This window comes from Contarinia nasturtii, unplaced genomic scaffold (genome assembly GCF_009176525.2).
Source record: "Contarinia nasturtii isolate CC-2019 unplaced genomic scaffold, AAFC_CNas_1.1 Cnas_scaffold_1037, whole genome shotgun sequence".
Classification (NCBI taxonomy): Eukaryota; Metazoa; Arthropoda; class Insecta; order Diptera; family Cecidomyiidae; genus Contarinia; species Contarinia nasturtii.
In genome coordinates, this window is record NW_022198383.1 from 6,229,824 (window position 1) to 6,256,758 (window position 26,935).

A 26,935-nucleotide genomic window follows, 5' to 3' on the forward strand; every position below is an offset into this window, starting at 1 on the left:
GTTAGATCATATGTGTCTCTCTCTCCCTCCCCTCTCAATGTTTGTAGATTTAGATGCGGCACATATTACTAATGATAAAAGCTTAGTTTGTCTGTCGTCACGCCGGTTATTGTCTAATAATGTCAAGGCAAAACGGCAGCATCAGTGATGTAGCAGCCGTTATCTAATTTGTTCTATGCACAGAGAAACAAAAATTGATGTTCACTCACGTTAAACAGCGACAGATATAGTCATAAAGCGCCAATAATTCGGGATATGACATTGTTGAAACTTTGGTCTTGCATTAGCTGAATGGCATGAAAGAAATAACGACAAAAATAGCATAAGATTGTGGTGAAGCACATCCGGCGCAAAAATGTCTCGATAAACAGCTTTTCTTTTGCCCATATTGTGTCGCACTCTCACTCGACCCCAAAACTTATTCCTCCCTGTGTGATATTTTTCACAATAAAACAATCATATCTTCGTTTTTTTCTCGCTTATGAGAAAATGCCATTCGATTTTATGATGGCTCGTTTAGTGTCTGCACACAGCAACATATATATAAAAAGACATTGTGCCAATTAATTACCGCTTCGATTAAATGAGATAATTAAAATAATTTACGACCATTGATTTCGACGTTGCAAAGTTTTTCACCAAACAGCACACGTGTGCATGTATATATGGATTGCAGATTATATATGTAAAAAAATCAAGGTAGCTATATCTTCGCAGAGATAAACCACAATGAATTTCCCAAGCCAAATGGTTGGAAATTAAAGTGTAACTTAACAACGGGAGTTTTTATTATAATAATACTTGATGTATGGATGCAGTTTATCTGGAAAATGTTTTAAACTGTGTTTATTTTAAGTAAAAAGTCAAAAAGATAACACAGACGATTTACATCAGCTGGTTTTTTCGTTGTTGGTGCAACAACATCAACCACTATGCTCCTCACAATTTTACCTCACATACCTTATACACCTCCCCCCTGACTCCACTCTGCAGATAACAAAGACGCTTTTGATGCGTGTCTGCTATGCACAGGCGCCCGCTCTCCGATCTATCGAAGTAATCTGCTGCTATTTCTGCAGTCATTATGTAAATATGGAACCACTCGCCATAGTTAATGCAAACCACGTACGAATATTCTAATTTATAGTACGTCTATTAAATATTGTAATTTTGTTTGATGTTTTTACTTCTTTGTAAAAAAATTTAATCATAGAACAGACTGAGTGGAGAGATAGAGAGCGGAATAACGGCTTCATATACGTATATGCACCGATCTAACCATTGTGTGTGTGCAACAGAGTCAGACGCTAACAATGTTTGCATATATTTTGCACATTTTTCGACTCCATAATTTTGTACCATAAATTGTTGTTGTTGTTTTCATCATTTCCTCCTCATCTCTATAGTTAAAAATAAAACACTATTACGTTTTTAAGTGGTTGAACTAGTTTTATTTTGGGGGTAAAAGTTTCATTTTTGATTATAAAATCTATATTATTGGCGCACATCGAATCTCATGCACTTGATGCTGTCTGATTCTTAGCACCGCTTTCCACCGACTGTAAAACAAACAAGTTTCGAATCGTGACGAAAAACGATCTCCATAAAATGTCGTTTTTTTCTTGTTTTTCACTCATTGAACTTATTGTTATTTATCCCGACGGCAATTTGATAATATAATAACAGTAATTTGCACAATTTGAAAATATCATTATATGAATGGCGTAAAGTCAAGCGCGGGATGTGTAAAGTATGATAATTATTGTGTTTCCGTTCTTGAATAGTCTGCGGTTTAAAAGTTCTGAAATAACATTCAACTATTAAATGTCAATCAGACGACGATTTTGCTGTGGAAATTTTACTCCACTTAATAAATTGAAAACGAACGACCGACGTTCGACGAACGCTCACTCTATCGCTTGCCTCGCATTATTCAACTAGTTAATAAATTACCATAATTGTTATCCAAAGAACGTTGTAATCATCATCTTGCTTTTGTCAAACCCCATCCCATTGGCATCGTTTAAGATTTTATGGGCGGGCGCACTCATTCACTTTGGGAATGGTATGCAAAGCTCTTGACATGGAAGCGCGAGTGTAACGCGATACACATTGTTGATTCAATTACACTAACGCGATTAATTCGACGGCTGGATTCGAAGAGTCTCTCAATGTGCAGTGCATACACACAAAAACGAAGGCACACACCACATCAAAAGGACTCAAAGGGTTTTCGGCGAAGAACTAAAATGAAATATGTATAAAAGAGAACAAGAGAGTGAGATACCAAGATCAAAACCAATTCGTCTCTTAAGCAGTAGACGTCGAAGACGACTACGACAAGAAAAAGATGATAACGACGATAATATATATCGAAATTTAATTTAAAATAGACATGATGACAAAATCATTATTATTATTAATATTACAAATTGTTTGATAGAACACAAAGATTTCGGTCGACTTACTGTAGCCATGTTTGCATATAAATGTACTGTGCGCTATTTTATGGTATGCGCACCACTTGCTTTAATGTTTTCTCTCTCCTCCTCCTCCTTCTCTGACATCCAAGTAGTATTCATATCATTTTGTGTGTGAATGTGTCACCGCAACGATGCAAAATCATAGATAATATTCGACTGGAAACCATATTTTCACACAGAGCGAAAACAATCTAAATTGTTTACAGCAATATTTTGAAAAATGTGAAAGTACAACGAAAATTCTTAGAAAAAAAGGATATTCTCATCGTGGTTGACATGTTTTTTCGATTTAGAATTTCCAAATTTGGTAGGTATATTTTGATGTTTTTCAAACTTTTGGTGTGAAAGAGTTAGCCCATGTTCCTCTGTGTAAAAGTAAAGATATTTTGCGGTACCGATGAAAAGCGCGTATTTATAGCTCCGAAAGCTATTTACACAATGGCACCAAACATGCTTTCTGGCATTATTATTATTATTATTCAAACATCTTTGTTCCGGGTCCATGCATTTATCGATTTGTTGTCATCATCAATGTCGTTGAAGGTGTTGAAACTTATTTGTCATGCACGGCTTTTGTTCGCCATTCAAAATATGAGAATATTTTCATTCGGCATCTATGATGTGAGAATTTGTGATGTAATCGGATTTATACGCTCTTTGTCATCGATGGCTTTCTTTATTGAAAATCGGCTCGAAACATTTTGCATCTTTGGGTTTGTTTGCACAATCTACAGTATATGATTCTACACTATATTATTCAATTGATATATTGAGTAAGTGGAAAATTGGATTATCTCCAAGGTAAACGGAAACATATGCTTTCTCATCTATATCCTATCGATGTCTGTGTTGGAAGAAAGAGAAAGAGAGAGACTCAATACAATATACAATTTGAGCATGGCTTGCTTAAGGCGTATCATCAATACATTGAACTTTTCATCGATTTGATAACAGTATTCGTACTAATTTCATGTGCAATCTCCAATTTTGGGCTGAAAATCAATTCCAATTCTCTTAAACAATAAATACCGTAACACGTAAACGATTCAATAACAAAAGGATTTGCATTTTAATCGATTCAAACATACGTAACTCTTTTCAAGTATTGTACATTACTTTAATCACACACATGCATGCTCTACATTAAAATTCCATACATACAAAACGAATCCAATTTCAGGAGCGTAAACACATTTCATAGATGTAATATAGTTTGATAAAATTGGATGAAATTCCGTTGAAATTTTGAAAGCTCTGATGTTATGAATGAAACCTTTTGATTCTTCGAAGCTCAAAACTATAAATGAAGTCGCATAAATTTTGGAGATTTTAATTTAATTACATATTTCAGTCATTTTCTTGAAGTGTTAAAATTGAGACACAGAATCGATTTCCAGTGAAGCAAGTTAATGGGTAAAACATTTTGGAAAGTCAAAGAGATGAAATATTTTACATAAATGACAATCAATTGATTTTAGTAGTGTTATTAGTGATTATTTGAATTATCACCAAAGTTCTGAAGACAGATTTTGACTCTCATTTTCATTCCAATGAAATGGGGCAGATTGTCAAAAAAGAGAAAATCCGAGTTAAAAAATTTGATACAACTTTGACCAATAACATTGTAATCTTAGGTCAATTAGTTCCATTGGCAATAATTCGATCATCATAATGAACGCATATTCTTATGCCCTGAAATGATTTGACTTGCTTTCCACTAGTTGTGAATAATCTTCACAAAGAAAATGTCATTGTCATTTAAGAAAAAAAAAGTCGTTCGAAAAACTATCGTGCATAGAACGTGTTTTAATTATAATAAAATGAAAATTCATTTAATGTCAGAGTCTTCATGAACGATGTTCGGATAGCGTTTTTCTCTTTTTCATGGTATAACAAGGTTATGATATGAGTGTGTCTTAAAATAAGATGGAATTCCAAGCAGAATACTAAGGACCTGTAGAGTGTTTTGATTTCACCCCACACTGCACAAAAAGCAGAAGTTGATTTGATTCAAGCGACAATTTCCTTATGTTTACAGGAGCGGCGTCAACAACGGCGTCTTTTAAATACCCCACAAAGATTACGATAGAAAGAAAAAAAGCGGAATTTTTAATGAGATTCTGTGTTGTTGATGATGTAATCTTAACGACTTTTACTTAATTATAATGAGAATGACATTGTCAGCTAGACACAAAAATATAAATGGCATCACATCGAAACGTGCCCGGCGACGCAAACGAGATTTCACCGAAAACATGAAAATAAGCGCTCGTTGTGTGCAAACAAAATGAATACTCCTTAAACATCTGTATGCTGTCTTCAGCGAAAACAAACGAATATAAATTACGTCGAACAACGGCGGCGGTGGTAGCAGCGTTTGCAGATGGGCTAAAAAAATAAATATATGCATTACGCGAATGTTAAACACAGATGTATTTAAATCATATCGTTTTCAGTGGCTCAAATCTAATCAAATCCATAAAAAGCTCACCATTTCCAAAACTTGGACAGGTGAATTATGAACGTTTTGTACCGTGTCATCCGTACACATTAACCCAAAAAAAAAATTGCATGAGCAACGAACGAGAAATGATCTGAGGTGAAGGGGCACGGCAAAAAAGAATGACATTTCCGGAAATCGTCATTATTATACAATGTTCGCGAATTTAAATGATGATGTCCATTTGTAACACGAGTCGCATTTGCAGGTGCACAATAATTACATGTGCGCCGGAAACGAAAAAAAAAACACAATTCAAAGCGGTGCCGACATTTGACCTCATTACATCATGAATTGTCACGCGAATGCGATTTATCGCTCAAAATCTGGGTTTATTTTGCGGGGGGGGGAGAGAATACGGCCGAAAATGTTATTTAATACGCGCATCGCCTCTGAACTTTCTAATTTTCAGCTTCATTCGGATTTGGATAAATTTTTGGCGAAATCACTTTTTAATTCCATTTGAAATGTAGCGCAGATTTAGCGCAAATGCTTTTTGTCACTTGGTTTTAATGCAAAGCCATCAACCAATATTTGTGCGGTTTGCAGTGTCAACGCAGTCAACTTTTTCAATCGAGATTATGGAATGAATTTCGTCATGGCATATTATGCTACCAATACACCAACTCGACAAACTAATCCATCATCAACGGAATTTTCTCACAAAATCCAATCTAACAAATCCATTTAGTGGGTTGAAAATTATAAAAATTTGCAGACCAGAAAATCCTTCAAATAACCTATTCTCATCGATATAATGTAATACGGTTTTGAAATTGAGTTCAATACATCCTCATTGATGTCAAATATCAAAAAATATGGTGTGATGGTATATACACAATCAATCTCTCTGACCTCTTCGACATAGATAAAAAAAACTGTTGATTTGTGCACCCGCTAAAAACCAACCTGAAAATTTGAAGTCGTTAATTTGGCCATGTCTTTTCGGTCGGTCCATTTTGTAAGCGTATGCTTTTTTGGCTGCTGAGTGTGAAATGTCATTTTGTTCAGCATTTTAAACCTATTAGCAGTTAATGGCAACCACGAAAACACGGTTAAATGAAAATACCCGACAAAACAAAGAATTTCGCAGCGTGAGGTGTGTTTGCAATCGCATTTCGCCGGGTTTTTGCGCCATACCAGATGCTATAGTTAGCTTATTCCTCCGTTTCACATCAAGCGTATCATTTATTTATGCGTTGTTATTTCGAAGCCGACGGTTCTTTTGACTGTGCTCACTGGATGCACATCGACACAGTTCGAGCCCGTCCAAATTTCGGAAAATTGTCTGTGAACGACGATGGCATTCCACACTTTTGCCGTGCGGAATAATTGTTTGGATAATTAAAACTTTCATTATCATGTGAATGAATGTCATTGGGGTGGCGTTGGCATGTATTTTTCGGTCATCATTTCAGCCACATTATGTCGTGTATTTGGATGCGCGTTTGTTGCGGCCTGTGTTTTAACAACAGTTGCACTCCATCACCGCCGCTCTTGATCCGGCAAAATTGTCGATGCACTATTTTATTTTCACATCCCGTCCTTCCGTCTCTCTCTCTCGCTCTTTCTTTCATTTAACAAACAAACTCATTACTTGTGACGGTTTTGTGTATGTATAATTGTATATGCATTGTTTGGTGGGCGGTATTTAATAAACGCGGCTTCAAATTACTTTGACCATGTTACTAACGATAGTTTTGACATAAATTTTCCACAATAATTATATTTTGAAGTCAAAGAATTGCAACATGCAGGCTCTACAACACTTGCAAACAAAAACTAGTAACAATAACAATACACACATATAATGAGCAGCCGATGGTCGTTTGTCCGTTGCTGCTGACGCAAAAATTATTAAATTTATGGAGAAAATGTAATTACACAGCATTCAACCAAAAACGCACTAATGTGCATATCGTTCAAACCCTTTTCGCCAAAAAAAACATTTAAATTATGGCGTGGCTCAGTTTTTCGCCTAGTGCTTCATGTCTATTTTGTCGACGTTGCCAAAGTGTTGAAATGACACAAACACCAAACCGAACACAAATTTTCCAAATAAAATACAAGCCAAAATATCAACCAGTTAGTTATTGGATTAAATAAATTACATTGCATTGGTATACACAGGAAACGCATGGTGGCAATCGTTCAGCGACCGATAAAACAGCCACATTCGCACCAGGGCTGTAATTTTCAATCTGTCAGTGCACGCACACAGTGATGTGCACACTCACATTCTATGTGCGTTGCACACAATGCTTGTATTTTGAAGGTGCACGCACACTTAGTCACAAGTTTGACATTTTTGGCGGTTGGCAAATTTGTAACTAAGTGTGCGTGCATATTCAAAATACAAGCATTGTGTGCGACGCACATAGAATGTGAGTGTGCACACTACTGTGTGCGTGCACTGACAGAGTGAAAATTACAGCCCTGATTCGCACGCAAATTATTATTAAAATGCACAATTATGCAACAGAGACCAATGTGGTGAGATTTAAACTCACGATCAATATTCTTTGCAATTGCAATTCATTTCGCACGAAGCATTTGGTCTCTTCACATCAGATCCTAAGATAAAAAGGAAAATGTTCAGAAAAAACGATTTCTTTTTGGAATTTTTTTTGTGCAATTGAAGATTTATTCGTTGTTGTAAATATAAAAATAAATATCGAAAATGCAATTTTGTAACACTTCAATTAATATAAATTTTCGGTTTGGCCATGTCCGAAAATGTTGATAGTTTTCTCTTAGATAATCAATCTTAGATAATACTACTCGCTGACTGTTTCGAACACACCAGCAACGGCTTTGCCGACAATTTTGCCTGCAGTGCATGCATTGGTGGCATTTTTAAGTTCTGGCTCCAATTTAGTCAAATCTTTTTCAAGATTTGGATATTTGGCTAGATATTCAGGTTCAACTGCAGTTGAAAGTTCGCGAATAAAACTCTGAGTTCCATTTGTTAGAAATTTTCCATCTTCGTCAATCTAAAATTTAAAAAAATGAACCTTGAAAACCTATTCAATTGAATTATAACTATCATAGTTCATTCTAACCAAATAAAATTCTTGAAGCATACAGCCATAAAAGCAGTATTTTTGTTCATCACTGAGAGTTTCGACCTCCATCAGATTTAATACTTCCAAACAGTGGTCCATGGATTTGTCCAATTCGTCATTCTAATTTGAAAAAGTATTCTTGAAAATTAAAAAATAAATGAAATTAAAAGATTCACATCTTACTTGGGCTGCAACAAGAGTAGCGCATACAACAGCGATGACAACAAATGCGAATGATTTCATTTTAATTGATTTTTTTTTTGTTAGTGTTGTGATTGAAGAGTAATCAAATTCAACTGTGACTGCTATCACTCAAATGAGCCATTTTATAGTCGATTTTTTTGAATGGATTTCTTTCATTTGAATTCATCTATTATTCTCAAAAGTGATCTACTTTTATCATTCTTTATGTAGAAATTGGACCGTTTTGTTTGCATTGTTTTCGAAAGTTTGCTTCTGACCAAGGGGATTTCTTTGTTGCACAAAAGAGTTCCAAATTTCATTCATTCAAAGAAACAATAGAAATGTTTCAATAACCCGTTACCTGCTCACCATTTCTATATGGTTCATTTTTAGATAATGAACACACTTCAATTGTTCAGTGTTTACCTTGTCCGTACTCCATTGTTAGGTCACATTAATAATAAAAGTATTTCATTTATAGAATGCAAGAGAGAGTGAACACGGTATTCGACTGAATACTATGTTATAATTTCATCATATCGCATAACTTCTCATACTTACACACAGTGAAAAATCATTTTGCGTCAGATCGTAGCGATAGAACAGGAAATGGCAAAGGTGAATATAGTATACGGATGAATTACGTATGAATTGGAACCAAATCAAATTTCCTATGTGCTACACCGTCATATAAAAAAAAAATATCGAGAATATTCCGCACAACTTTTTTTTTCACAACCAAATTTCCTTTATTGTCTTGAACATCCGTCTCATGCTTCGTATTTCCATTTTCGTTTTATTGCCTCTCTATATTATTTATAACACGTCGTTTCGCTTATGTTCGCACTTTCAATTCCTTCAAGCGAAACATTTGAATGCAAGATATAATTTTATTTCCCTCTTTTTTTTGGCTCGGTTGCACATGTGAAAATGCCAACGAACATAAAATGGAAAAGAGAAACGAAGAAAATGAATCAGACACAATTCTTATAAAAGTTATCATAACAATAATAATCATATCTTCATATAAGATAAACTGGAAGTTTTTATCCGGTTCTTCAACAAAAACAGAGACGCAAAATTCATATTTTCCTTTTATTTTGGTTGAAGGTGCGACGCTAAAGGTAGCAGTAGTAGTTATCTGCTTTCGAATTATTTTTGTCAGTAAATTTTGCCAATTCGTATCAATTTAATCTTAAACCAATTGTTTAATCGAAAGCAAACAACTGGCTTGATCAGTTATCTTTTTTAATAATGACTCAGGTCGTTAATGATAAAACCGTATAGGAAGTGGCTTGTTGGGTTCTCTTGAAAAAAAAAAAGCGAGTGATTGAATTGTTTCGAAAAATTACAAATATCGTTCAATCAATTGAATCTATCTTTTTGATGTAATTTGTGATAAAATTATCCAGACGATATATTGAACTAACTGGTCAGTTGAGCTGACAGTACGTTAGCCAGCTAAATGGACTAAAACAATAGAAGTTATTGTTATAATGAACAATCACTTCTATTAAAACAAGAAAAGTGATTCAACATTAAAACAATAACGTCTATTGCTTTAGCCCATTTAGCTGGCTAACGTACTGTCAGCTTAACTGACCAGTTAATTCAATATATTGTCTGAAATTATCAGATATAATTTGACAGACGCAAGTGTTTTGGAACATTTTATTTGTACATCGGTAACGACGTGAGCCGAGTAAATATTAAACATGTGTGGTCGGGTGAATTGAGAAATCGTTACAATGTTTCGCACTCAATTTATCTTCTTATTAATTCGGTATTTATAAGCACTTTGAATATAATGAATTTAAAGTTTAAATTTTGAGTACATTTATTGGAAAAGTATCCATGGAATACTGTATTCAATGAAACTCAAGTGTTAATTTCAGCTTAAAAGTCAAAATATTTATTATTTTGATAAAAAATAGTCTGCATCAGTTTTATTGCAATTCTACCGGAATTACAGACATCTTTTGACGATTCAAATGCTTTTGTAACACTTTTCACCAGCTTCTTTGTATTCTCATTCCAATCATCGCCACTTAAAGCCTTGAAAATGTCTGGTAATTGCCAACGTTTTAAAGTTCCCTTTTCACCGATCTAAAAAAAGAAAGAAGAGAATATTCAGAGTTGACATATATATAATATACATTACAATCAACTGGTTCGTTCGAACAGAAACGTTGCAGTATCAAAATATTAAATGAAATACACTTACAATGTCCATTGCTTTTAAAATGCATCCAGCATAGCAAAAGATGTTTTTATCATCAACTAATTCGCCTGCCTCAATCTTTTGGACTTGAAATTTGTCCACGCCTGATTTCATGATACACATTGGCCGAGCATTTAGATATAATTTCGTCGCTTGTTCTATTATTAAATCAGTTTTCTTGGAATTTTTGACAAAAGAATTATCTTTTAATTCAAAAAATGATGTATTGAATTGTACAAAAATACCTGCAATTCCGCTGAAGCAGACAAAATCAAAATTAAAATCATTCCAAAAAATCTCATTTTGTCAGTAAATTTCCGTTTATCTTGAACTTGAAGTACGTCTTGATACGCAGAATGGCTCAACCCAATTGCGATGATTTCGGAGAAAATTGTTTTATTTTTAAATCTTTTGAAAGCTGTTCATGTAACACGAATGAAATATTTGTATTTGCCCATCTTTAGCAATATTTACATAAAAATGAAATACGTATCCATATTCTGCAACGACTTGAACTAGAAAATAAAGATACAAGAATCTTGAGTTCTTTAAAATTATCACTTGTCTATTCTGTATGAAGACTTTATTGTTTTTTGTGGACACCGAATAGGAAGTGTTTTCTTCTTTCATTTCAAAAGATAAGATTTAGTTCTCTGGATTTTTATAAAATAAAATGCGAAAACACTTGATGAAAACAAATAGGTATTTATTTTTTGGAATGGTATTACGTTACATTTAATGAATGATTGCTATAGAATAAAAACAGCGTATGAAAAGGTTGCATTTCAAAGCGAAACACCGTCATACAAAATACAGCAAAAAATGTATGTAAAAACCAGTGTGTCCATAACATATAGAAATAGCACTAAATAGTGTCGATATCTATACTATATTGGTCCACTATATATGTAAGATATTCCGCAAGACACCGTAGCTCACGATAGAAGTGAGTGCGGACGGCAAACATGTTGACGCATACACACAGTTCTTTCTACTGCCGCATGGCAATTTGTGATTTTTTCCGTCTACACTGGCTTCGATCGTGCGATACGGTGCCGTGCGGCAATATCTTTCATATATAGTGGACCGATATAGTATAGATATCGACACTATTTAGTGATATTTCTATATATTATGGACACACTGGTAAAAACAACCTTTGGTGTGCGACTGTATCATACGCTGTTTTTATTCTAGAGAATTCCAATGAGCGCTAATATCGTAGATTTTTCTTTATCGATTCCACCAATACGACATCTACTAAAATACTCGCCGATTTCTGTTACTAGTGGTGTTTTAATACAGCTCGTGTAAACGTACAAAGGAACACACTGACTCCGATTCTGTGTATGCGTATGTATTACAAATTCTGCACTCAGTCGTCAATCGTAGCTGCTTGTGCAAAATTTACAATACATACGCATACACAGGATCGGAGTCTGTGTGTTCTTTTGTATTAGTTCGTCTGTAATACAGCCATAGCCGTATAGTTCTGTGCTATAGCTGTGTCAATGCAACAGTAGTAACAAAAATCGGTATCTTTTTTAACAGATGTCGTATTCGTAGAATCGATAAAATTAATTTGTATGGGGAATATACGATACTAGTTCCCATCGGAGAATTTAAATATATATTTCAATTTGTTATTGAAGAAAAATTAACGAAAAATGATAAAATGTGTTTACTATTCACTCTATGCATATATTTTCAGAAATTTCTTCAGATAACTAGCGCATATGTATAGCTTTTAAGCTATCCTTTTGTTTCTCTGTCAGTCCAGATGTGGATGAAGAGGCCAATTCACCAGTAATTATGAATTCGGCCCAATTTTGACGTTTTGCGTTATAGTTATCAAGATCAGTTTTCATAGTTTTAATAAACTGATGCAAGTTGAATACATCTGAATTTAGTTGAATTACACTATTTTCTAGCCGTTCCAAATTTTCTTCTGTCATTGATTTCAAAATCCTGGAACTTGCCCTTTTTATGATAGACATACTGTCTTCTGCTATATATCTTAATACAGTTGGCAATTCAGAATTGAATTTTTTTAATCATTTTATCGCTGTCCCGTTTCATAGAACCTACAGCATTTTTAACATTTTGTATACTTTGCGCATTCGTTTGGCTTGATTGAGCCCATGTATTAAACAAAGCAGTGAATGTGGGTTTATTTGACGGTTTGTATGCGATTCTTTCAGAAATTTCTTCACTTAATTCATCGACTTCTTCGATTTGTTTAACCACTTTGTCCACTTGAGACGTAAGAAGGTTACGAGAATTTACTCCATTAAATTTTCTATCAGCTGGTATTATCTCAATTGCTTCTTTTAATCTCTGATAACTCGGATACGGAATCGTTGAATATTTCTTCAATGTCATCAATGTTGTTGGAAAGATCGAGCATGAAGTTCAATTTTGAATTCATTTTAACATTGGCATTGACTGCTTTATTATAAAATGTTTCCAGCAAGGATGAAAATGTCACACCATCTTGACCATTAATTAACTGGAAATAAATTATTTCTTAATCGTTGAACAATGTTTTATGTGAGAATCAATTTATACCTCAATGGATAGCGAAAGCGACAAGAGCACTAAAAATAAATTCATGATTTTCACTTGAAAGTTTCACTTCGTATACAATATTCGATGAATTATTTAGAAAATTATAGTTACCAGGTCCTTTATATTCGATTTCTTTCATCAAATTTAATATTTGACACGATACACGTGTTATTTTTTGACGATGTTAAAAAACAAATTCTGAACTTCGTTGATTTTGTAAATATTTCTTATTCTTACTGATGTTTAAAAATAACAATTTTCAAAACACATGAATTCAAAGACATATGTCATATAGTTGAAAGCATAGTAAAATTTGAGGCGTATAAATATTGAAGATTAATTGAGATGCCTAGATGAGTGACATATAATCGGGATTCTATTGTATTCATTCTATTTTCTATCGATTAACAGCAATTTATAAATGATTACATCAGTAACTAAATAGAAGAAATATTAGAAAAATAACAGATAAATTCAAAATTGTGGTTTTGGTGGCTTGAACATGTAAAACTTTTATTGTACTTAATTTTTTCTATTTATATTTGTCACAAATGATTTGTGTAATCTATTTTTTACCGAAAACTTTTAGCAGCTAAATACATGTCTTCTTCTTCTTTTCTTCTTGCTGATCTCGGCCAATCTGTCAATCCGACCAGAAAGTCTGCCCTTGTTATATGTTTTTTGCATTGTTTTTACATTTCGAAGGCTCCGAAAATCCCTTCAATTGAGAATTTGTATCATATGTATAAGCAATTAGTTCTACGGCATGTAATGAATTCTTATAAAAGCCATTTCCTTCTAAAAGTGCTTCGTATGTTCAATTCAATAATATGATTCTTCCTCTAGTGTCAAGTCTTAATTTATCTATTAATTTCACCTCTTTCTTAAATTCCTCGCGCATTTCATTAAATTTCGATTTCGTAGAGTTTACAACTTCTTTGACTCGTTGTATACATATATTCGTGGTCAAAAGATTTCGTCATTTAAATGCTTGATTTGGGCTGTGTAATTTATTATCAAATTGTTGTGCTCACGCAAAAAGGTGTGTTCACAATCTTTTCGATGAATTTTCCTTTTGTTGTCCATCTTTGGCATCGCCTTATTACACACTTGTTCATCCATCAATTCCTCCATTGGAGTTTTGAGTATGGTTTGAAGATCATGGATATAGTTGAAAATTACAAGTAGGAAATCCAACTGTGACTTCATTTTAACGCTCGCTGCAGCTGAATTATTGTAAAAAGTCTTCACTAGCAAAGAAAATGTCACTTGAAAACACAAAGGAGAATAAAAACGTAATTCCAAATTTTCGCTCTTATCTTAGCGAAAATGTCAAAAGCGATAGAAATAAAAATGACTTCATCATATGGTGACTTCGTTAAAAGTTGTTAAATACTTTAAAAGCGATCAATAATTAACAACATGGAGCGGAAATGAATGAGACGAAATTTTCTCTCTCACGGGCGCAGCCATATTGAAAATTTTGTATGCGCTTATATGTAAAATTGGTGGCGCCACTGGTATATTTGATGGAAAAAGAAGAACATGTTTGAGTCTCACTCGTTTATATGTAAATTACATAGGCATTTCCAGGCCATGATTAACAACAATTTCAAGATCTTTTATAAGCAGTTATCTGAAAGTTGACTTTATAAATATTTCGTGAGAAAAACGTGCGTTTTTTAGCGTAGACATGAAGATATTCAAAACAAAAACACATTTATATTATTTATTTTCACTTTTATATTTTCTGCCGTACTTTAAAAACTTTGATTGCAATCAACTTCATCCTTTTCATGGCAGTTTGTGGTTAATAATGTGTGTAATGCTCACAAGTAAAATAAAACAGAAGCTATTGAATGTTTTCTTCAATCATTTACTGTAACCAAATTCCTTGAACTAAATTACAATTCGAAAATGAAAATGTCATTTGAAGTAACATTTTATTGGAAGAATTTTAAAAATTGCACTTGGATAATGGATATTAGCCTTGAAAAGTTTCATAATCGTCAACATTCTTGAATATTTCGGCAAATTCTTCAACCGAATAAAGAAAGGTGGATCCAATTTTGCCTGCTTTACAAACATCAGCGGGTTTTCCAAAATCTACTTTGAGCTTATTGATCACGGCTCGATGTTTTGGCTTTGTTTCCAGATTCAATGAATTTTTCCATGCTATTTCTACAAGAGCATCGTTCAAGATACCATTTTCTTGAATCTGAAAAATATGCTTTATAGAAAATTTGTTTTTAAATGCGTTCTTTGCACTTACAAAATGCTTTTGCATCATTATGCATCCGATGAGACACGAATATTCATCTTTATGTTTAGTGGCCTCTTTCATTTCGTTGTAAATTTCTTCAGTGATGTTATACGTCTCCATACAAGCTTTTCGATCGTCATCATAAGCAAAGTCGAAAAATAGACGACGATTAAGGTCTGCAAGCACCAAAGAAATAAAAATCGAAAGCACAAGCCAATGAATTATTTTAAAATTGACGTGAAACATGTTTTCCGCGAAAAACACTCTATTTTATTTATTGAAGGATTGTTTGTGTGTTCGATTCAACGAAACTATTGACTAGATAGAATGAATTCTTCTTTTATATCACAAATTTACACAAACTATTGCATTACATCAATAAAATTTAATGAAAAAAAGTAGCTTAACGAGAAAGAAATTTGTATTCATCAAATAATCATATTCATGATCCAGCTGTAATGTGTGGAATGGACAATGTTAACGTTTCATCAACTAATGTATTGAAGGAAGTAATTAGTATTATCGCTTACATCAATTTCTAAAAATTAAAAATGAATTTAAATGAAGTATTAGAAAAAAATGAAAAAGTATGGTAATATGATGTGTCACGAAGACCTAGGAAAATAAAACCTTTTCTAAAATTGAATTGACTCAACTGCTCATTAAAAATAATGTAATAAAATACAATCTCACTGAAACTGCGCAATTTATTGGATTATTGGATTTGAACGGGGAGTGTACTGTTCTAAATGAATACAAAGTAAAACTCGTTGCTCAGGTTTCACAACCTATTGCAAGACGCCCGTGTGTGTATTATGATACACGAAATAGTCTTTATCCAAAAATATGTACGAGACATGGATTTTGTTCACATGCCCGCTTGAAAAATTGTACCAGTCTGAATACGTTAGGTGCATGAATCATCTGGTAGGATCTCCATCCAGTGAACCTGTCCCTAATTTCATTCAGCCTTGAACATCTGTCTACAAGATGGGATGTTGTTTCCACTTCATCACCACAAAGTCTACAGTCAGGGTCATCCCTAAGATTTAGCTTTCTTAGGTGATTATTGACTCTGGCATGTCCGGTTAGTAAGCCAATGACCATCCGTAGGTCTCCCTTGGAAAGCTCAGTCAGGTTGGCTGTAAGTTTGGGACATGGGAGCTGCACGAAATGTTTCGTTTGCTCACATGTAAAAGTACCCTGCCAATTGAGGCGGGCTCTATTTTTGAGCCATGTTGCAACAGTGCCCTTGACTCGTGAATAATCTATTGGTAGAAACGGTTCAGGTCCTTCCACTGCACTAAGGGATGCTGTTTTAGCAGCCCCATCTGCAAGGTCGTGCCCTCTTATACCAATATGCGACCTGATCCAAACAACTCTAAGATTGTTTGTTTCGGCAATACACTGTAATGCTCTGTAGCAGTTCATAACCAAGCTACTCTCCACCTTGAATCTTTGAAGATCCGATATAGCACCTAGGCTATCGGTGAAGATCGCAATGTTACCCTCCACAGTGCCCTCCATTATTTTGTTTGCACAATGAAAAATTCCAGCTATTTCGGCCTGTTTGACTGTTGTTATCCGTCCCAGGGGAATTGAGCGAGTACTGTTCTCTGTTTCACAGTAGAACCCACAGCCACTGCCTGTTTCTCTGACTGATCCATCAGTGAAAAAGGAGTGATGAGCCCACTCTTTTTGCTGGAAAAATTCATTTAGATTATTTGTTATTATAATCTCAAAACTCCTACTAAAATTGTAGGAGGAAGTCTTAAGTTTGTCAGAAGGAGCCTCAAGTACCCTTTCAATATTAAAAAGGTTTCTTAAGGCATTCCCATGTAATACCCTGGAACAAAAGTTCCCATTTACTTGAGTTCTCATTCTGAATGCCGTTTTCATTGCTTCGCCTTCTATGAAGTCCTCAAGCTTTGGCAGGCCCAGGAGAACATCAAGTGAATTTTGTGGTGTTGTTTTCATGGCCCCAGTAGCACTTAGACATGCTACTCTTTGCAAATGATTCAGTTTTTTCCTAGCACTGGCGCTTGTGGTGCCAGTCCACCAGATGAAAGAACCATATGCAAGCATAGGCTTGACAACAGCTGTGAAAAGCCATAAGAGACATTTAGGAGATAAACCCCATGATTTGCCAATGGCTGATCTACAGCACCAAAATACTCTCAAGCATTTCTTTATTCTATATTCAATGTGGTTTTGCCAACTGAGTTTCGAATCAAGTATGATGCCCAAGTATTTTACGTTATCACTTCTTTTGATTGTTGAACCAAAAAGAGTTGGGTTTCTGAAGCCCTGTAGGCTACGATTTTTTGTGAATATAATTAATTCTGATTTTGCGGGATTAACCCTGAGCCCCACCTCTCGACTGCGCAATTTACAAATGTAAGATATGCAAGTTCTCGCTATAATCAACTGCAAAAGCGACTTAAAAATCATAATGCAATATTTTTTTTAATTGCTACATCTGTTTTGTTTCAAATGACAAACTTTAAGCTCACGGTACCAAGCTCGGTAACACTGCTATGAAAAGAGTAGGTACTTCTCGGCTAAGTGTCAAGAACGTTCTTTGCTAGGTTCTTCGGTAGTTGTGTTGCCCATGATAAGCCATAATTCGTGAAACAAATTAGTTTTGCGTTACGTATCAATTTAGGTGAATTCAAAACAAACACAATCGATACATTTTTTTAACACCATAATACAGATAGATAAGTGCGATAAAAAAATTGATAGGTGGTACAGCATACGAGATTATTTCATGTAAAATGTGATAGATTTCATATAATTTATTTAAATGTGAGCAAATATTTCTTTTCGTGTACATTATTGCTGTTAATCTTAATTCAAATTATGTCACAAGGTAACCATTGAAATATAAACTTTCTGAACAAGATTGTCTGTTGTACAAGTGTCATTCACTTTATCCTTATATTTATCTGCAATGATTATCGATGCTTGTACAAACGCCTTGTCATGATCACCAAGATTAGCAACAACATGTTCAATGGTATTTTTATTTGGTTGTCCATTTTCCATAATCTATAAATAAAAAATATAAATCAAATTTTTGCAAACAATATACAGATCATACTAAGTCTGCTTTAAGTAAGATACATCCGAAAAGGCAAGCGTTATCAGAATCCATAATTTCTTCAAATTTATCTAAGCTAACGCCTTTTTTCGTCGCAACCTCTTTTCTACATTCTTCTAGTCCATCTTGCGAAAACTACATTTATAGAAGACATCGAATTTAGTTTGGTCGAATTTGGAGAAAAACAAAAAAACGTACTGCCCTAGTTATTGCCTCATATTCAGAATTGATTTGGTAGATGAAGGTGAAAATTAGAAGCCAACGAAGAACACTGAAACTTTTAACTAACATTGTATCAAACGCCAAATGGATCGCTTGTTGAATTTCAACTAAAGAGTAGCTTCAATTAAGTTGTTCTTTATACGAAATGAATTGCAGAGAACAAACACATTCTCATTTTTTGTTTCAATCAAATTATTGGCGCTTAATTAAAGCTTGTAATTCTAATTGTAATCATGCAAACTGACAATTATTCAATGGCGTATATGTTTTTATTAGAAAATGAGTTATGCCATATAACTTTAATTGACATAAATTAATCAATTTGCTTCATTAAAAAATTACAAACATCCAATGTTGTAAATATGTTCTATGTGTTTAGTCGTTTTGAATGCTTTTGATATTACCTACAATAGTTCAGAACTGTTTTTTCCTTCTCATCAGCTGAACATTTTAGCTTTATATGTTTCTTTTTATTATTTGTTAATAGCATAGCTAATAAAAATGTCAATTATAAACACCAATAATTAGATGCACACAAACAAATTCACACTTTATTATTCTTAATTCAAACACACAGAAACATGATGCAGAAAATGAACTACATTGGTTTCCGATTTGATTACTACTGTTTTTTTTTAAATTTAAATTCAAATTCCTTCATCAAGGCTTTCATTGAATTAAGCACCTTCTGAATAACACTTGCTGCTGATGTATAACAAAAAACAATTCTATTGCAATGTCTATGTTTGAATAGTATACTTTGTAAAATAATTGTGTAAAATTTATTTGGCCGACTTTGATCCTAAATTTTACATTCTGGAATAACCATATTTCTGGCCAACTTTTCCTGCAGAGCATGTATCGGATGCTTCTGATAATTCTTTTGAAAAATCGGCAATAATTGATTCCATTTTTGCTTTCTCGTTTGCGTCTTCGATTTCTGCAAAATATGCAGCAGCGGTTGTTTCGTTCATTTGTCCATTTTCGCAAATCTATCAAAAAAAATAATTATTCAGTGATATTCTTCTTGAATGGTATTTGCTAATGCCTACAATATTTTCCTTTAATAAGTAACAGCCAAAGAAACACGAATAATCATCGTTGGGTGCAGTAGCGTCTTCCATTTCCTGTACTTGTTCTTCGGTTACACCAAGTTCTTCCATGCACGCCAGTAATGAATCTGCATTTTCGAACAATTCCTTATGTTTCCATGAAATAAAAGAACTTGATCAGTTTAAAGTATGATTTATTTAGTAAATATTACGAAGTTTGTTACCACATTGTCAGCAATGACAAAACAAACACAGCTCACAACGAACAGAAATGTTAAATTATTGTACAACATTTTTATCCTCAAATCCGCATAGAGAATGACAACAATATGATTCGAATGTTCGACAAATGTCAACTGTTGACTCTTAAGCTTTGAGACCTTCTTTTATAACAACATAAGTACTAGGTAAAGATTTGAGATAATCCATGTTAATGTGAATTTAATTTCATAATTTTAACAAAGAGTCGGTTTTGGTTGTCTTATTTCCAAATCGCAGATATGAATTTAAATGATTAATAATCGAGACAAAATGAAGCTAATTCTTGATTTAGATCACTTCAAAGTTACAAAGTTTATTTAGAAAGTATTTTGAGTTGTAATAAAAGCATTAATTGAAGTGTAACATGCAAAAGCGAAATTAATTGATATCATCATTTGACGGAAGTACAGATTAACGCCTCGGTTGAGTTAGAAATGTCGCTGTTATTATTCAGAAACATAAGCCAAAGCAAAAACTTTGAAGGTCGATTGATGCACATTATTCAGATTTGAACGAAATGTGATTTTTTTTAGTATTGGAATAGAAATGCTCAATTTTCAGCCGGCAAAATCATTCACAAACATTTTAAATAGAAAAATGCGAATAATTCACAGAGATATTCTCCCTTTCACAAAACCGAAAATGTGTGCTCAAATCTGACGAGGAGCAACAAAAAAATAACAATCATAAAAGAAATAACAATCATGTTCCAACGAAAAGAAATATGCAATAATTTTTCTTCACATTTGGCATTGTAGAAAATTTATGGATATTTGCTTGTGCACCGAATCGTTGTCGCTACGATATCTTCATCATCACCATCCACCACAATCATCATATTTATCGTTTGAAATAATATAGTCGAGTGCACCCAAGAGACTTTTGCCTTCTTTTCCCTCATTTTTATGCCATAGACGGGCATAACCTTTTGCCACGTAAGTTTAACGTACCCAAATGCTTGCGTTCGCTCCTCTACAAACGACTTGCACTTTATAAATATGAATCAAGCTCTTACTTAAGAATTTCTCGTCGCCACATGGATATGTGTTTGAATAACGATGTACGACGTTGTTACATTTCTCGAAACGGGCACGCACTTGTACAAATTCAAATGGCATTGCTTCCTGTGCACGTGAGACACCGACTTTCGTTTGGTTTTTTTTTTGATATTACAATCATACAATCACATGGATAATCTTTTATTTATTTTCTCTTTCGTTTCGTTTTCTTGTGCGCTATTCGCGTGTGCGTGTATTCTTATAAATAAAAATGAAAATTGCCGTGATCTTTCTCACTTTTGCTTACATCGATTTTGCACGCAAATATATATGTCGATTACGTTGATTGCCGGTCGGAAGCGAATCGAATCGCATAAAAGCAATAGACAATTGCCGTCGTGCCAAGAAAACCATTTCAACAATTGAATTAGCTCTTGTTAGGGAAGACGAATTTTAGAAAAGAATGTGCCAATAGCAATCGATCTCTGATTTTATTGCTTCCGATTATAATTCCGAACTTGGCAACCAAATACATTTTAAATGTACTTTTGTTAATGAAAAAGCATCGTACTGCCATGAACAAACATTCGACGGCAACTTGTACGCACTTTACTTTCAAGTAAAATCTCCGCTGCAAAGAAGATAAACAAAGAACTAAACAGAGTAACCAAAAGTTGCCGACGATAAGGAAATCGTTTCAAGTTTCCGATGCTCACAGGAAACTATGAACTATATAGTCGTCCAGAGAATTCGAATTCCATTATTATCTTTGTATTGCAATAACTTTCGTCTGCAATTTAAATGCAATCTCTTAACTTTGACTAGCTTCAACGATTCTTCTCGAATCAATTCGGGCGATTTCGGAAATCAAAGACATTATTTCACACCATTTTTTGATCTAATTTTTTTATTGACATTTTTGATATTTTTACATAGAAAAATGTAAAAAAAAATGTATTAAAGTATTTCTTGTCCAACAAATTGAAAGTTTAAAGGAATTGAAATGAATATTTACTCTGATTTAGGCTCTGATTTAGGCTCTGATTTAGGCTCTGATTTGGGCTCTGATTTATGCTCTGATTTAAAACAATTCAATATTTTCGTTAATTTTGGCAGGAGTGACATATATGATGGTTTTGCAATCAAAAAGGCTTGAAATCGTTCTGAAATAACGGAGCCGAAATGAGATCTCCATAAAAGCACAGCTTCATTTCGTTCAGTTTGAATTGATTTGCCACAGGCAACTCCCAATTCAGCAAAAAGTGGTCCATCTCCTTTAATATCCTCTTGAGTACGTGAATAATTTTCCTTAGCGGCCGCGTCTAATATTTCATTTGCAATAATTTTGTGCCATCCATTCTCATCGATCTAAAGGAAATAAATGGATTTTTTTAAATTTTGATCAAGTTTAAAGTACATTGTACAATTGATTGCTCTATAATAAAAACAATATTGCATATCAAAGCGAAACCAGACGTTTTTCCATATAGATTTGTTGTTGTAATTCACAACAAGAAATCTATGTAAACGTTTTATTTTGCTTTGATATGCAACCATTTAATATGCTGTTTTTATTCTAGAGCAATCAATTCATCGACAAAGTGTGAAAAATGTGTTCGAAAATTAAATAATTGTCTTATCTACTTACTAAGCCGAGTTTTGATACCAAACAATGTAAATAACAAACACTATTCACTTGCACATCTTCCGATTCATTTTGGTGATTATTAAATGATTCCAACCAGGTTTTATTATAATTAACTATAAATTCGGTCAAATTCGCTTGGTCTATGCACGTTGTGTTTGCGTTATAAAACAACTCCAGAAATGGCTAAATAAATAGAAAGAAAAGATTGAATATTTTTTATTCTTTTTTTGACAAACATTTTTTTGAAATCAATACTTACGCTCTCAACTGCGGCAGTGAAGCAAATACAGCCCACCAGAAAGAAGAAAAATGTTGCCGATTTTTTAATAGACATTTTGTTGCTTTGATTTTCTATTCAAAGTCGAACTGAATGTGATCTCCAAAATTGTGTCCCTTTTTATACTTTGTGGACCGGATGTTCATTTCAAATAATATTTTATCATTATTCAAAATGTGGTCCAAGTAAAAACAATATGATAAAAGATTTTTGTGTTTTGTGGCCAAACTGTCGCATTTGTGCAATCAATTAAGGAAATACTTAATCTGTTTATAATGTATGCTTGATTATAATTGGTTCTTTACAACGGTCCAAACTTAAAAGAGAATAGTGTATTTTTCCATTTGTTTTTTATATCAAAAATCTTCTCATAACACCATGAGTTCCGCTTTGAAAAAAAACACGCAACAGAAAATAAGAATCACACACCCAAAATATATGTCGTAGAATAAAAATGAATAAGGCAATTGAAAAGATAAGAGTTGTTAACCAAGAAAGTTTTGATAAAAATATATGTAACTTAAGGCAAAGTAAATAGATTTTACTCGGTCCACACAAATATTTCACAGAATTGCATCCGCTTGACGTCTAGATTTCTATACGAATCAATTTACAATATAAATTCTTGCAATTTTTATTTCCTGCTACGCAAATCTCGACCAAATCATGCCAATTCAGATGACTTATTTCCACTTTTATCACACTTTGGCCGTAAAACTATTTTCAAAATGATTTCCATGAAACATAAAATTAACGATCCTCAATTCTTGTGGGGCAATTTGAATTTTTTATGGCATAATTTTGGGAAGCGCGATCGGGACAAATTTGTAATAAAATCATAAAAGCCGTTCTATACGTTTGTTGTAAATGATTAAATCCCTAAGCATTCGCATTTCAATAAATGCGGCATATTCATAGACAGGCAACACAATCCATTCAAAGTGTAGCAAATACGAGAATATAAACATAGAAAACAGAAGTGAAAAGTTTTCATTTGGCAATGGAAAACAAAGTGCATTGCAAATGTAATGTTTATTTGTTTTCGTCTATTTTAATACGGAAATATTTATGATTGAAACAAAAACATTTTGCGTTGACAACAAACGGGGTGGAAAGAGAGAGAGAGAGAGAGATACTCGCACAGTAATGCACAAATGAGTTTCGGCAACGATGCTGGAATGGAATTTAGTATATATATATTTGTGTGTGGTAGCAATTTAAAATGCTCCGAATGCTTGTTACCTTGTCATTTCGTTGATTGCCTGTTCATTGCGACCGGCTGGTTTCCCATGATTACGTCTGCTTGACAATTCAGAGGGAGACAAACCGCAAACGGCATACGCCATTTCTCGGTGTGTATTTTCAACAGATTTGTAACGCATAAAATGCAAACCGTCGAAACAACACACAAAAACGGGGAGAAGACAGAATTTGCGTGAGTTAAGCAACCATTGCCTCTTGTGTGCTAAAGAATTATATTGGATTTGCCAGAAGTTTTTTATGAGATTAAAAATGATTCGAATGTCTTTTGTGTTGTGAGTTTTCGCATCAGTTCAACGCAAAGTTGAAATGAAATTATGATGGAAAGTATTTTCAGATGGAAAGAGATGAGAGTACAGACATAACGGCAGAGATTGAGGATGACAGTATAATGGTAGAATCGAATTTTTAGATGACAATTTCTCTCTTGTTATTTTATATTACAATTGTCATAATAATTTCGTTTATGATGTGATTAAACACTTGTAAAGATGTTTTCGCTGCGATGTATTATCATTGTGCTTAATGCATTCTTAATGGCATATTATTTTATTTGTTTTTCCGATTTATGTGCCTTTATTTGTGCCTCAACCGTTTTCAATGACGTGCGCGCGCGCGTGTAGTGTCGAATCCGCCAACGGTGCAACCAGGCTTGGAAACAACACAATCTGCCAACGATGCTTTCGACGATGATGACAGTGAAGAGGCAATTACAGACGATAATGAAAGCAACATCATCAATATTGTAGACAAATGTAATAAGATTTTCTTCCACTTTATCCCGACTCTTGACTTTGGACCTTGTTTATTATTTCATTTTACAAAGGATTTGTTTTATTTATCAAAACTTATTTTAAGTTAAAAAGTTATTTTTCGTTTTTTTTTTCATTATATCCTTTTTCTACCTAGTAATTTTTTCTGATTTTCCAACGTTTCAGCTACCAAGTATCAATCGAATTTGAATGAAATTGACAAATTTGAGCACAAATCTTCGCTAGATGAATTGAACAAAGGATATGGTTGGCCAACTGGTCACATTGGCATCAATTTAGGTGAGTGTAAAAATGCCAAGCATTAAGTTTCCCTAAAATACACACTCAACTTACAAACATAAGCAATTATTATATTACAAACTTTATATCGTCCAACAACAAAACAAAACAGGGATAAAGCAGCATCCGCATAGCATTATCATTCACTGGATATGTACGCTACTCATAATTTTATATTTACATTTTTAAAAACATGAACAAAAATATAAAAGAAAATGCAGGGTTTTGTAATATACAACAAAAATAAAACAACAAAATATTCTCGAAATCTGAAACAATAACTGTTACCAGACACACAACAAATTAAAATGTAAAACACTCATCGGATGAAAATGAAGTCATCGTATGAAGTTAATATTTATCAGCCGAAGAGCAGTTGCAGGCGCAAACAATGTTAATTCGACGTGTGAGCGCTATTAAAGCGAGCGCTGATGTGTGAAAACAAAACAAAACAAAAAAATCAGTTATGAAAAGAGTTGAGCCATCATCAATATATACGTTAGATTTAAGGTTTTATTTGATTTGTTGACTAGTGTATCATTTCGAAATATGACGCGTATGTATATTTAATTAAATGTTAAAAGTTTTTGCGTGAAACTCTAAATTGACGTTTCAGTTTTACTTCGTTGGCATATCAACCATATCGAAATTTTGGAGAGAATCATATCATTATAGTCAATCACAGAAAACAAATAACTTTTTTTGCGTTCTCATTTTGCAAAATAGTCTAGACAAATTGTTATCGATGGATTATAAAAGAAAAAAAAAGAGAGAGAATAACACAAACAACTAGTCAACCAAGAAAGATTGTGTGCGATGTGGAATGGAATTGACAATGACATTCACGTTTTGATGATTCAGATTTGAAACAATAACAAAAGGTTTCGCTGCAAATTCAATCTTTACTGGGCGATACATTTTGTTGAAGTAGTTAAATCGCATAAGAAGTCGGAGAATTGTCATTTTTGTCAACTGAAAAAAATGACGAGAAAAAAGCCTTCATAGACCAGAAGTCCGTCTATCTATCGTAAGTTCGATCGCATGAAAAAGAACAAAACAGGTCATCTGTTGACCATGGATCATTCAGAACATCCTCTATAACCTTACTCTTTTTCTTCCTTAAAAACGAAATTTTGTTGAAAAAAAAAAACTTGATTTTCATTTGAAATCAGAAAAAAGAGAAATAATCATTTGTTCACTTTGAGTGATGCTACCCATTTTTTTTAAATGTTCAATGTCATTTTACAATACCATTGCACTTGGCACCGTAAATCATATACGTAGTATTCTATTAAGGCATCAAAGACGTTTCAATGTACACCAAGCATATATTCCGACATATAAATATATATTTAAAGAGGTGATTATTAAATATTTTGATGAGAATACACACACTATTTATTTAAAGCATAGTTTAATGTTAATCAATTAGCTGTAGCGATGAAAATGAAGCATTTTGCAGAAACAGAGAATGATAAATAATGCGAGTGTGCATCCGACATGATGACGATGATAATTGATTGTCACACTAAAATAGTCATTAAAATGAGTCGAGCGAAACATCAATGAGAGAGATGGAAAGTGAGAAACGACAACTTGTCTCTCAAATTGCTCAATATGAAATGAACAACAACCGTATCAATGAATATATATTATTATTTTATTAAAATAACTCAAACATAATCAACAACCCGACAGTAATGGCGAAACATTTATTGGATTTATTGAAATCGCAAATGAACAATCTAGCAAATAAATCAAGTATCTTGCTTTCAAGTT

At 33.5% G+C, this 26,935-nt stretch overlaps 6 protein-coding genes across 6 annotated transcripts in view; 1 reads left to right on the top strand and 5 right to left on the bottom strand.

Moving 5' to 3' along the window:
• The window catches only part of LOC116343598 (neurotrimin-like), a 66,436-nt gene extending 39,501 nt beyond the window's left edge, over positions 1-26,935 (top strand). Inside the window, exons 13-15 of the mRNA XM_031771773.1 lie at positions 24,728-24,859; positions 25,043-25,156; positions 25,269-26,935. Of these exons, the coding sequence (XP_031627633.1) occupies positions 24,728-24,859; positions 25,043-25,156; positions 25,269-25,345 (323 nt within the window). The 3' untranslated portion in view covers positions 25,346-26,935. The remainder of the gene's footprint in view (positions 1-24,727; positions 24,860-25,042; positions 25,157-25,268) is intronic.
• LOC116343602 lies at positions 7,604-8,364 on the bottom strand. Its single transcript, XM_031771777.1, has 3 exons — positions 8,232-8,364; positions 8,046-8,168; positions 7,604-7,976 (listed from the first exon to the last, which is right to left on the bottom strand). The coding sequence occupies exons 1-3, from the start codon at positions 8,289-8,291 to the stop codon at positions 7,761-7,763; spliced, it is 399 nt and encodes a 132-aa protein (XP_031627637.1). The 5' UTR covers positions 8,292-8,364; the 3' UTR covers positions 7,604-7,760.
• Positions 10,117-10,886, bottom strand: LOC116343601 (B1 protein-like). Its single transcript, XM_031771776.1, has 3 exons — positions 10,698-10,886; positions 10,456-10,629; positions 10,117-10,337 (listed from the first exon to the last, which is right to left on the bottom strand). The coding sequence occupies exons 1-3, from the start codon at positions 10,752-10,754 to the stop codon at positions 10,128-10,130; spliced, it is 441 nt and encodes a 146-aa protein (XP_031627636.1). The 5' UTR covers positions 10,755-10,886; the 3' UTR covers positions 10,117-10,127.
• LOC116343600 lies at positions 14,876-15,577 on the bottom strand. The gene is made up of 2 exons (XM_031771775.1): positions 15,293-15,577; positions 14,876-15,238 (listed from the first exon to the last, which is right to left on the bottom strand). Exons 1-2 carry the CDS (start codon positions 15,527-15,529, stop codon positions 15,005-15,007), a joined length of 471 nt encoding a protein of 156 aa, XP_031627635.1. The 5' UTR covers positions 15,530-15,577; the 3' UTR covers positions 14,876-15,004.
• Positions 19,133-20,028, bottom strand: LOC116343603. Its single transcript, XM_031771778.1, has 3 exons — positions 19,885-20,028; positions 19,661-19,807; positions 19,133-19,600 (listed from the first exon to the last, which is right to left on the bottom strand). Exons 1-3 carry the CDS (start codon positions 19,951-19,953, stop codon positions 19,418-19,420), a joined length of 399 nt encoding a protein of 132 aa, XP_031627638.1. The 5' UTR covers positions 19,954-20,028; the 3' UTR covers positions 19,133-19,417.
• On the bottom strand, positions 21,853-22,949 carry LOC116343599. The gene is made up of 3 exons (XM_031771774.1): positions 22,827-22,949; positions 22,568-22,750; positions 21,853-22,287 (listed from the first exon to the last, which is right to left on the bottom strand). The coding sequence occupies exons 1-3, from the start codon at positions 22,899-22,901 to the stop codon at positions 21,931-21,933; spliced, it is 615 nt and encodes a 204-aa protein (XP_031627634.1). The 5' UTR covers positions 22,902-22,949; the 3' UTR covers positions 21,853-21,930.

Coding starts and splice junctions, on each gene's coding strand:
- LOC116343602 (XM_031771777.1), bottom strand. CDS start 8,291: ATGAAATCATTCGCATTTGTTGTCATCGCTGTTGTATGCGCTACTCTT. Junction 8,169..8,231: donor CTACTCTTGTTGCAGCCCAA/GTAAGATGTGAA, acceptor TTTTCAAATTAG/AATGACGAATTGGACAAATC. Junction 7,977..8,045: donor TGCTTCAAGAATTTTATTTG/GTTAGAATGAAC, acceptor TTTAAATTTTAG/ATTGACGAAGATGGAAAATT.
- LOC116343603 (XM_031771778.1), bottom strand. CDS start 19,953: ATGTTGTACAATAATTTAACATTTCTGTTCGTTGTGAGCTGTGTTTGT. Junction 19,808..19,884: donor TTGTCATTGCTGACAATGTG/GTAACAAACTTC, acceptor TGGAAACATAAG/GAATTGTTCGAAAATGCAGA. Junction 19,601..19,660: donor ACTTATTAAAGGAAAATATT/GTAGGCATTAGC, acceptor TTTTTTTGATAG/ATTTGCGAAAATGGACAAAT.
- LOC116343599 (XM_031771774.1), bottom strand. CDS start 22,901: ATGTCTATTAAAAAATCGGCAACATTTTTCTTCTTTCTGGTGGGCTGT. Junction 22,751..22,826: donor TCACTGCCGCAGTTGAGAGC/GTAAGTATTGAT, acceptor CTATTTATTTAG/CCATTTCTGGAGTTGTTTTA. Junction 22,288..22,567: donor TGGTATCAAAACTCGGCTTA/GTAAGTAGATAA, acceptor TATTTCCTTTAG/ATCGATGAGAATGGATGGCA.
- LOC116343601 (XM_031771776.1), bottom strand. CDS start 10,754: ATGAGATTTTTTGGAATGATTTTAATTTTGATTTTGTCTGCTTCAGCG. Junction 10,630..10,697: donor CTGCTTCAGCGGAATTGCAG/GTATTTTTGTAC, acceptor AAAAATTCCAAG/AAAACTGATTTAATAATAGA. Junction 10,338..10,455: donor TTTTAAAAGCAATGGACATT/GTAAGTGTATTT, acceptor TTCTTTTTTTAG/ATCGGTGAAAAGGGAACTTT.
- LOC116343600 (XM_031771775.1), bottom strand. CDS start 15,529: ATGTTTCACGTCAATTTTAAAATAATTCATTGGCTTGTGCTTTCGATT. Junction 15,239..15,292: donor TAATGATGCAAAAGCATTTT/GTAAGTGCAAAG, acceptor CATATTTTTCAG/ATTCAAGAAAATGGTATCTT.